At 40.5% G+C, this 11,451-nt stretch overlaps 1 protein-coding gene across 1 annotated transcript in view; it reads right to left on the minus strand.

Moving 5' to 3' along the window:
• The window catches only part of txndc5 (thioredoxin domain containing 5), a 10,166-nt gene extending 2,733 nt beyond the window's left edge, over window positions 1-7,433 (minus strand). The window contains exons 1-9 of the mRNA XM_034862698.1: window positions 7,164-7,433; window positions 4,880-5,032; window positions 3,873-3,978; window positions 3,680-3,776; window positions 2,711-2,826; window positions 2,167-2,253; window positions 1,690-1,842; window positions 756-838; window positions 445-574 (exon numbers count right to left, since the gene is read on the minus strand). Of these exons, the coding sequence (XP_034718589.1) occupies window positions 445-574; window positions 756-838; window positions 1,690-1,842; window positions 2,167-2,253; window positions 2,711-2,826; window positions 3,680-3,776; window positions 3,873-3,978; window positions 4,880-5,032; window positions 7,164-7,348 (1,110 nt within the window). The 5' untranslated portion in view covers window positions 7,349-7,433. The remainder of the gene's footprint in view (window positions 1-444; window positions 575-755; window positions 839-1,689; window positions 1,843-2,166; window positions 2,254-2,710; window positions 2,827-3,679; window positions 3,777-3,872; window positions 3,979-4,879; window positions 5,033-7,163) is intronic.
• Between the last annotated feature and the right edge of the window lie 4,018 nt (window positions 7,434-11,451).

The following is an 11,451-nucleotide window of genomic DNA, read 5'->3' on the forward strand; positions in this document are numbered from 1 at the left end:
GGAAAAAGGCTGCAATGAAACAAAGAGTGAAAAATTTAAAGGGGTCTGAATACTTTCCGTACCCACTGTATTTATTATTTTAAAGTCTGTGTGGAACTTCTTCACACATATTAATTCTAAAACCCAAGTCAATATCTCTCAATGGATATCAAATCTGATAGTGAGTGAGTGAGTTAGTGAGTGAGTCTCAACATTTCTTTACGCATGACAGTTACATCTGGTTTAGAATTGCAGTCTGTAGCATCTAATTTAAGTATGTAGCAGTCGTATATTGGTTTATGAGACTGATAAACCCACCATTTTCACTTTCTTATATCCTGTGTAACACACTTCATCTGGAGAAAATTAGAAAGCGGACATTGGGGCACGTGAGAGGAAGAGATGGAGTGTTCAGTTTAGATTGTGCCTTGCAGTATTATTTGTGGATGACGCCCACATACTTACAGAGTACTTGTTGCAGAGTGTGCGCTCAACAGTGCAGTCCACTTTGGCTATCTTGACGTCAGTGAGGCCAGAAAACTCCTTTTTGGAAAGGTCTTCCCATGTTGGAGCGAGGTTCTTACAGTGGCCACACCTACAGTGGACAGCAGGGTGACACAGGAATGACATCTGTTAAAAGTTAAAGCGACTGAGACAGTGCAGGGAGACAGTCATTCCAAGTGTTTAAAACACATCCGTACACACAGCATTAGTGTCAGTGAGTGTTACTTCACACAGGCCGTTGGCGATAAAGAATCAGAAAACACCGGCCTCACCATGGAGCGTAGAATTTGATGAAGGTGACGCCCTTGGCTACTGTCTCGTCAAAGTTGCTCTCCGTGAGGTCCAACACACTGGACTGTAGACAGGAAAGAGACTGATATTAACCTGTGCTGATCATTGAATGGCAATAATCCTTATAATAATCTGACTATGATCCCTTCAGCTTGAAAAATTATTTTTATTTTATTATATAAACTATTCATTTTTTACAGGATGATGTATTGGAAAAAAAAGTCATGTGAAAAAAAAAAATTAAAAAGTCATGCTTTACTATCACTTTAATAATTTCAATTTATTAATTTCTGAATTTGCAACACGGTCCGTGGAGGAGGAAACCGAACCACCCAAGTCCCAGCGAGCCCAGGTGGTCGAGCGAGCTTGACGGGCATGTTTTTTAAATATTTGTTATTATAGTGATATGTTATTTATCACTTTTCATATGTGTTAAGTGCTTAGCAGGCTGTTCAGCTGACTCTACAGGTTATGGAGGTGCTGATCATGTGACCTACACCTGCATATTACATATTATACAGTAGAAACGGCCTTATTAAGACATTTTATTGGATTATCTGCATGCTTTTATCTTAATTAAAAATTAAAGTATTTTTTAAACCCTTATGATTTTTTTAACAACATAATATACTTTGACTTCTTCAACATACTATGAGATGAAAGTATTAAGACACTACGCTGCATCTGGCAATTTCAGGGCAGTTGTTAGGGCTGCACAATATGAGGAAAATATGGGATATGCCCTAATGTTGTTGAATATTGCTATTAAATTGCTTGAGAAAGTAAGTAAGAGACAGAGCAACTGAAGAATTGTTTAAAAGTGTTTCAACCGTTTCTGAATGTATAGACACTGTAGCATGTACTTCTCATACATACATAGGCATTTCTTGTGTTTGTGTTTTGGGCCACTTTTACCTCCTCTCCGGCTGGCTCATCAGCGGGGATCTCGTTGGCTTTTTGATCCTCACTCGGCTCCTGTACTTGCTCCTGAGCGACGGCAGCCTTCAGCTGGTTGTCTACAAAGTCTTTGAAGGAGTCCAGGTCTCTTTTCCCTTTGAATTGATCGGTCTACACACATACACACTAATTATTTTTCAATAAATTTTTTAACACAGACTTTCAATGCCCTCAATGTAATAATAGGATTCCTGTTGTGATTAATATGCTAGTTTTTTTATATGTATGTATTTAATCTCCCAGTGTGACGGATGTCATGGAGGTTGTTACAGTTAGCAGTAAATCTTTGAAAGTGTCGAGGAAAAACAACATGACAGCCACAGTGGCGGGAGGTCGGCTGGAGGCAGGATGTAGCCCCAGTGTGTGTTGAATGGCTGTGCATGCAGAGATCATTTGGAATGGAAAGTTTGTAAAAGTCCAAAACGTTTATTGTACCTTCTGTCCATTGTAGAAAAAGAGCAGAGTGGGATATCCACGGACGCCATTCTCAGAGCACGCCTCATAGTGCTGTGTACAGTCCACCTAGGTCATAAATACGTAAAATATGTTATTCAACTAGAATGAGTAATCAATGCAAACAACAGCCTAGGCACGTTGGCCTACGTGGCGTGTGTTTAATAACCCAGTACTCAAACAGGTAGCTTCTCATGTGACCAGCATCCTGTTTTGTCAGTCGGGTAACAGGATGACCATGCTGGTAGAGAAAAAAAAAGCATCTTCTTCACATAACAATGACAAGAGCAATTGGAGCACTGCAAAAATGTTTGTAACGTGTGTCACAAAGGCAGCTCATGTTGTAGCATGGGTAAAAACACCCAGCAAACTTCTTTTTGTGGAAAAAAGGCAGCGGCCATTATTGTAGCGTAAAAAAAAACAAGCACCTTTGTCGTTTTTATCTCATGTTTTTAAGTTTTGTTTTAAGATCTTAATTATTTATGATTAGCTGGATCGTGAACCTGTACACATCTGAAGGACCCACCTTTCCTATCTTGACGTCATCAGAGTGTTCAAAAGTGGTGGCCAGCTGCTCCCAGGTTGGGGCCATGGCTTTGCAGTGACCGCACCATGGGGCAAAGAACTTCACAAAATGGGCCCCTGAAGCAAGAGGAGAAAAGCCTTGTTAGAAAAAAGGCCAGCAAGAGCATTTAACACAAATGACAGAAAAGAATAATAAGTAATACATACAATAAGTAAGTAGAAAGTAAAATGCTGTGCAGTTTATATCAATTTCTAAATGGACATAACTATACATGAGTGCACAATTATGTGCTCAGCAAGTTTATGTGTTCAGATGTTTTGATTTGATGGAGCAATGTAAAAAGTTAATTCCACAACAAACTCAACCCAGCCTGTCTTAAAGGAAAATAAACACAGGTTATACACAGGTTATACGCAACAAACTGCACAACGTTTATTGGAGTTCTGTTGCCAAGATGTGAAGGTGGGACCTATAAACACCGTTTTAAAAATGCCTATGTCATATCCTGCCTCTTCTTGTCTGCAAACAAGAAATCATTTATTTTTCTTCAAAACCAAAACACTCGACATCAGCGATTTCAAGGAGACAATTATCGTGAGCGCTGTTTATTTTTGCAGTCGTCATCTGAAAATCTAGAAACGTGAGGTGACCGGCGACGGGTGTTTTAGAGTTGGTTCGAGTTGACTGACGTTGTGGATTGTGGCTCGGGGGCTCGTGTTGAAATGTTAGTTATGTTAATCAAGGCAATGCAGTTTTTCCATTCTCTAAGGAGGTATCCAGAAACACTACTTAGTGTGGTTGAAAGCGGAAAGTAAGTTTAAATTGGAGACAAAACAGAAAAGAGTTGTCTGTTGCAGAATGCAGCTGCATAAATACACAAGATAAAGTTACCTCTTTGTTTGCTTACGTTTGGTACAACACATCATTTTCATAAAGTATTAAACATCATATGCTCTACTAGATCTTTACCTTTGGCTATGTGGGTCTTAAAGTTGACAGCAGTGAGCTCATACATGCCCTGTTTGGCCTCTGGGGCTTTAGGAGGCTCCTGTTCACTCTCTGGTTCCTGGAGGACACAACAACAAGCATCTAAGAACACCACAGCTTCTGCACTGTGAGGGTCCGTGGTTTATAAACTGTTAACTGAACAAACACAACTCACTGAAGGCTCCTCCTGGAGTGTCTTCAGCATCCAGGTCTCCAGAGACTGTAGATCTCTGGGCCCCTGGTACTTAATAGCCTCCTGGTCTGGCTTAAACAACTTCAGCCTACAAGTAACAAGAAAAGATTAATTGAATAGGTTGTGGCATGGCAGACGTATGGTTGAAGTCAATGAACCCATCATTTTTGCTTATAAAGCTTCTGTCAATCAATAACCAGTGACTGTTGAGTTTGCAGGTAAAGCATATAGTCAGCAAAATTCAAGACTTAAAAGGAGTTTTTCCATTACATGGTACCCGCTCGCCTCTACTCGCCTTTTTTGGTTTTCCATTATGAAAAAAAGTACCTGGTACTAGCTAACAGGGACTTATTTAGTATCACCTCCGCTGAGGTTCCAAGAAAGCTGAGGCAATACTAAAAATTGGCATGAAAACCTGCAGACTACTGATTGGTCGGAGAGAATCGTCACTAATCACTGCGTCATCACTGCTAGCAACAGACGGGGGTGTCCTAAACAAACCCGCCCTTTTAAAATAGTTTAGCGAGCGTTTTTTTTGTTGCTGCCTTCAGTTACTTTTAAAACAAAATGTGTCTTCTGGCCACATGCCGAGAATCAAAAACAATACACCTTCGACGTTCGGTGTGCGAGTGTCGCATTAGGTCACAGCAGTTTCCTGCGGCGGCGCTAAGACGACCAGCCACACTCGCCTCATACATGAGGCGGTACTAAATCTGCAATGGAAACTTTCGGACGGGGCACCGCGGCCGAGTCGAGTTGAGCAGAGCTGGTACCAGCTTTGGGTACGCGCCATAACATGCTGGTAACCAATGTATCACCTCTCTGTCAATGTTTTTATCCTACATGTAACAGCCAATGTATTTTTCTTTTTCAATTAAGATATTTGTTTAAGTTTGTTCATCTAAAATTGTGAAATATCTAGGCCACTTTAATGCATTCCAAAGGAATATGAATTGCTAAATTCAAGGATTTGTGTGAGGGGTACTTACGTGGGGTAGCCCCTAACCCCGTGGACATTGGAGCAGAACTTGGTGTCCGGGACGCAGTCTACTTTGACCACATACACAGGGGGCTCGTCCATGCTGTTGTACTTGTCTGCCAGTTCATTCCATGTTGGCTGTAACCTCTGGCAATGGCCACACCTGGACAGTGGAACAAATACCCGCAGTGTACAACATAAATTAGCCATTTAAGCCTGGAGTGCCAGTGCCATTCAACCGGGTGACTTTTGTTTTGTTTGAGAATCTGATGGCCACCTTCAGCTATATGATGAATAAAGCACAAGTGAAAGAACCTGATAGGATACCATGTTACTGAAATTGTACCAGTTTGGACTTGTTGTTTAGGTTTAATTACTAATGTTAACTAGAATTTTAGCTAGTAAGTAATTAGTCTAACATTAATATTGTATGTGGCTTTTTCTTTTGGGAATGCAAATGTCCTGCCAAAAAAACGTTTTCCCCTAACCTAGAATGTATCTGTGGTTAGCCAAACCTTACTTTACAGCGCTGTGGCAATAGGTGTGACAATGCAAGACTGAGCCCGATGATAGCCTGAGCCATGTGGCTTTATCACAAACCATGTGATAAAGATGACATGGAGGTTTATAGTGGTGTATCTGAGGATACATTTGCATTCTGAGGATGGTGGTCTACTACTTCACTCTCCTCGGAATTATCAAAAATAATATTAAAAGAACAGGCCTATTACTTTTCAGTGTAGACTCTTGGTTATTTCTGGCACTTAAAGCCACATAGAGCTGTAGTTGTTTGTAATACTTAAAAGGTCCAATGACATGGTGCTAATTAGATGCTTTTATATAGACCTTATTGGTCCCCTAATACCATCTGAAGTCTCTTTCCCAAAATTCAGCCTTGGTGCAGAATTACAGCCACTAGAGCCAGTCTCACAATGATACTCAGGATGTGCCATTTTTGAGTCTGTTTCTTTTGAGGTGGAGAGAGGGGGGGGCAAGGTGGATCCTGGGGATGTGGCCTGACCAACTGCCACTTTGCTTGTTTGAAAGTCATGATGTGTCTCACACTCTCTCTCTCATGGGTGGGCCAAATTCTCTGGGCGGGCAAAGCAGAGAAAGGAGAGGTGACACTGCCCCTTATGACCTCATAAGGTACTATATTCCAGGTCGGCCCATCTGAGCTTTCATTTTCTCAAAGGCAGAGCAGGATACCCAGGGCTCGGTTTACACCCATTGCAATTTCTAGCCACTGGGGGACCATAGGCAGGCTGGAGGAAAACATATTTATGTTAAAAAAAACTCATAAAGTTATAAATTCATGACATGGGACCTTTAAATAAATAAGAGTAATAAAAAATAAGAGTAGCTCATATTGTGCATACAGTCCTCATATAATGTAAATCCATGTCAACAAGAAGTCTAAGTGACAAAGTTAGAAATATAAGTTAAAACCTGTTGGTAATACTGCTTTGTTGCGGTTGTGAGCTCTTAAAGTCACAAAGACAGAAAGACACTGCATGCAGCTCGAGAGTTATATAGTCTAAGAATACCAGTCTGAGTATTAGACAAAGGTTTGTCACTATACCATTGGGAGGTAATTGGCACTTTAATGGTTCAGCCTTTGACATAATAAGGGACACTTTAACTTGTGATCTTTTCTTCAGATACAAGTCTTTGTCGCTCTCCAGTTCTATTCTATCCACACAATTCAATACAACTGAGCGATGATTGAACTTTTGCGAATTCTTGAGAGCCCTTTCAAGGACATTTGAGGGTCCATAGACCCCACTTTTGGAACGCTGACATAGAATCAGTCAATCAGTGCGTGCCACGTAAGCACAGCTCTCCACACTACAACTACATGAACTGTGGCTGACTATTTCTACTGTGAATAAGCATAGCGTCACAAAATGTTACTGATGGTTTAAGTAGCTACCACAGTCAACGTTTACTTGGCGATTTTCAATTACATTTTCACGGATAGCAAACTACTAGCATTGTTAACACCAAGGCCCCTGTAAAAAGTGCTCCAATCCACTAGCTAAGTGCAGTTGGCTAGTTAGCAGCTGAGCTAACCATACCGGTTACCCGAAAGAACGGGGCTAGTTAGCAAAATAGCATGCCTGCTAACTAGCCTGTTTGCTAACTTGCCGGTTAGGTCCAATCCCACTCTAAAAGCTTTTTTTATTTATAATTCCAATGTATATGGGGAATGTCAAATAAAAGACCAATGTTATTGCCAATGCATTTATTCAACGTCGTCAGAAAAAAAACTTGGGAACTAACTGTTCACTTACCATGGGGCGTAAAACATGACAAAGTGGGGAGCAGTGGGCACCGCCTCGTTGAACATCTCCACCGTGTACGTGTGCTTGGCATGCTCATCTTCTTCTGCATCAGCGTCGCAAAACACACTAGCAAACAGTAACGAAAAATAAATAAAACACAACATAAAGGATGTGCAATTCAGCGCTGAGGCCATGGTGAATCTCTGTCGGTGGGTGCACAGTGTCCCTGCTGGTGTAAAAAGACAGACTCTCGACGTGCACGCCCCCAGGCAGTCTCAGTTTAGAGGAATGTAGACTGTGGATGGGATACATGCATATGGAGATTACTGTAATTCCAGCTGTGCATGCAAACAATCAAAATACCACTTTGATCTCATGAATTTCAATTTCTGTAACTTTTTTTGTCTTGTCTGTGTTGTTGTGTTTTACATACTTTTATACTCATTGACCTATTTTTCTTACATACACTTTAATTGAATTGAAACAGGATGTTGTGTAGATCTGTTATAGCCCTGAAGCGCTTTGCAACACTGTCCAACCTGCAAATTTATGGAGGCATGAACATGAATTTGCTAAAAGTGACTTCACAAGAAGATACAGTGCATTATCCCTACAATGGTGCATGCAATAGTGAACGTATCCATTTGGCCCATGATTTGTATTGCTGCATGATAGACTCAAATAGTCATAGGGTATTTATTTAATGCGCTCCATTAACAATAATATTGTGTTTTGTGTTGTGTTAATTATTTTTGCACCCTCCTGTTTGGTGTCACTCGCTCCAATGGGAAAGTATTCAGATAGGTTAAGAGGTCAAAGATTTTTACGGAAGCCAAGAACGGCCATGGATGTTGTTGTTTTTATACACTGTAAATAAATCTTGCGAGAGAAATTTCATCAGGATATCATTTAAGAGACATTTGAAAGTCTTTTCAAGTAGAAAAAGTCAAAATGGTTGATTGTAAATGGCCCAGGAAGTTCTGGTTGACTGCACTGCTTTGGCAGGCAGGCTAAATTTCCTTCACACCTAACAGGCTGTCTTTCTAGAACAAATTGGCTGCTCTTAGAACACCTAATGGTATAAATCTATAAAAACATCCAAGAAAAGATGAAATATTATGAAAATGAACTCAGGATTACGAGAATACACGAGAACGCACGAGAACGAGCAGTTTTGCTTAAACTGTGAAAATATGAGCACCACAGCTCAGGTGTCACATCACCGCTGGTTCAGATGACAGACGGACTGTTAGTTTTCTACACTGATGTTCAGATATGAGTCAGAGTTGCCTCCTCAACGATGGAAACGATGCTTGAGAGTGAGAACATTTTAAGGCAAATATAATTAATCCAATTTATTACACTGGATAAATAGTGCCTCTCGTGGGGGCTGTAGTCTTGCGTAATGGCAAAAGTGTATATAAATCATGCATTTATTCCCACGACGGAGTGTGTTTGTGTGTGTCGGTTCCCAAAAGTAGCGAGTACCTACTGGCGTAATGGATTGACAGTTCTTTGGCAACTCTCCATTTCACTTTCACAATTTCACCAAAGTAAATGGAGAAAGCCTTCATATGTACAGTATTTTTCTTTAATCAACCCCCGTTTTCCTTTCATCTGGACAGCAGGAAGAGTGGGATGAGGAAAGGAAGAAGTTAGAGCATGGAAACAGACAGAGGTGTCGCCAAGCGCACACTATGGTAGGCTATATAACACTATTCCAGACTGTTGCATCTCTTTTATAAAACCAGGTCTTCTTGAATGTCTATGTTCTAAAAGTGGGTGAAATGATCCTACCATGCACATTCAGTGTCTGAAGTTAGATATATATGACACAGTCTAGGTGTTTATGAACTTCACAGATGTGTGTTAGTGTGTTTCCGTACTTTTGAGGCAACTTTTGTCAGGAGATTGTCCTGCTGTTACCTCGACAACCATTGGAATTCCACTGTTACACACTCACGCACGCACGCACGCACGCACGCACGCACGCACACAGATTAGTCTGTCCACAGGGAGTACGAACAGTCAATGGAGAAGTAATATACTTGTAAGAGACTCCCTCGCAGAGATGGATGATGCTACACTGACCTCAAAGGCTTACGGGTGGCGATCTTTAACCTTGGGATGTAAAAACTCAAACCTACTTTGTCTTTGAAGAACTTGAAATGTCTTACCTTTAGGCCGTGACCTCACTTGCAGAGAGCAAACGAGGAAAAAAACAACAGACAAGAATTGTCGGCAGATGCCTAGCCTGGGAAAACCCTAATGAACGTCCGGTCCGGCAAAGAACAACTGAGAAGGGTCTGGTGTCAACCAGGCTAACAGATGCCTTAATGCTTTTTAAATTGTGTGACGGGACCAAAACCTTTTTTTTTTTCTTGCCTTCTCCATAACAGGTATGCACATGAGAAATAAAGCAATTTGTTTCCATGTGTGTGGGCATGAAAAAAGACATTTCTTTGATAGCCAAAGGCCTAAAGGAATAGTTTGATCATTTTGGAAAACATGCTTATTTACTTTCTTGCCGAGAGTTGGATAGATACCAAATTTATGTCTGTACTGTATGCTAAACATAAAGCTAGCCAGCAACTGGTTAGCTTAGCATGAAAACTGGAGAAAGGGGAAAACAGCTAGGTAGCAGAATCCAACTACCAGCACATCTGAAGATCACTAATTGACACTGTTTTAATTTGTTTATTTGATTAGTTTGAAAATGTTTAAATGTGAAAATTACATTTTAAGGAGGGTCAGCACTATTTCTAAGAAATGCACATAATTCCACAAAAATGTCTATTCCATTGAAAAAGCTCAACCCCCTTCGGCCTACGTGCCACTGAGTGAAAGAACACTACAAAGTGCTGCCATAGAGAACCTTTTCCATTTCACATCAAAGATTTTTTGTTCTTAACTGTCATGACTGATCATATTCCTGTTCTGATTTAGTCCACTGTGCTGACATGGAGGTGTCAGCAGTACGAGAACTCCCACCCACTAAAGTTTATTTGAGCTACATGTCCAAAAATTGCCTTGACATCCCATCATGACCCACAGTTCTTGCTACACTCTCACATTCCAGCCGCTGCTCACTCAGTGAAAAGTAAATGCCTTCATGGTTAATTGGAGGTGAAAAATGATATATGAGATTATTTTCCTTGACTTTAGCACATGATAAATAACATCTACACACAGGCCCAATCCTCCCAAAGGGGCTCTGTTGTTACCATGGCAAGCCAATAACCACACATCACTATTTAATCTCAACATGTCATATAGCTGTGGTATGACCAAATTGCTGTTGACACATTTTACATTTTGCTTGGTGAAGCGGGGGCTGCATAGTTGTGTGTATCCACTGGTTACCCATTGTTGATGGCCAGGCACCTTGCCAGGCCAGTTATGGCATGGTGTAATAGGAAAAAGAAAGATTAATGGACCCTGGGGACCAGAGGACATTCTGTTTATTTTCTTAATCGCTTGAAGTTAGTGGCTGAGAGCACGAGAGTCGGCAGGTGGCAAACGGTGTGAAAGTGAGAACTGAGAGACAGAGAATAACAGAGAGGTGCAGTTTGTGTATATATGTGTGTGTGTTTGTGTGAGCAAGTGAGTGAGTGAGTGAGTGTGAATTTAAAACAGTCCATGCTATAGTTAGATATTGTTCTAGGTCGCTAACTTTAGAGAGTGAGCAATAACTCTTGGCAGGGTGCTCAGATTCTTCTCATGAGGTGTCTCTATGATCTACATATTGTACCTTTATTTAAGTCATTTTTAGTAACAAAAAAGTGCTCCAGTCAGAGTAAAATATATTGTCTTTCAGTTAGGTCAGGGACAGGATATTTGATTGTTTAGATTATTTTAGACCAAAGTGTAAAAACAACATTTTGAGGTTATGTGTTGAACTATTTCTTAGCCGGGTACAGTCACAAAAACTGAAGAAATACTTTCCCTTGTGAAACCAAGCTGACATGTCTGCACTTGAATTGCACACTTTATTTTTACTTAGGTTAATAAGTTAGCTGTAGAAGTGCTTGGACAGAGTGAGACTAGCTGTTTTTCCTGTTTTCAGTCTTTGTGCTATGCTAAGCTAATTGGCTGCTGGCTGTATAACTTCTTCTTAAGTCACAGATATATTGATCTTCAAACAAAAAGAAAAGAAGAAAAATAATATACTTCCCAAAATGCTTACTCTCACAGTACTTCCACAGATGAACATAAAAATCTTTATCAAATTCATTCTCATTCATTCTTGATCATCATAACATTGAAATAAACTGCAAAACCCCTCCTCTCTTATAAG

Source organism: Etheostoma cragini, chromosome 22 (assembly GCF_013103735.1).
Source record: "Etheostoma cragini isolate CJK2018 chromosome 22, CSU_Ecrag_1.0, whole genome shotgun sequence".
Lineage (NCBI taxonomy): Eukaryota > Metazoa > Chordata > Actinopteri > Perciformes > Percidae > Etheostoma > Etheostoma cragini.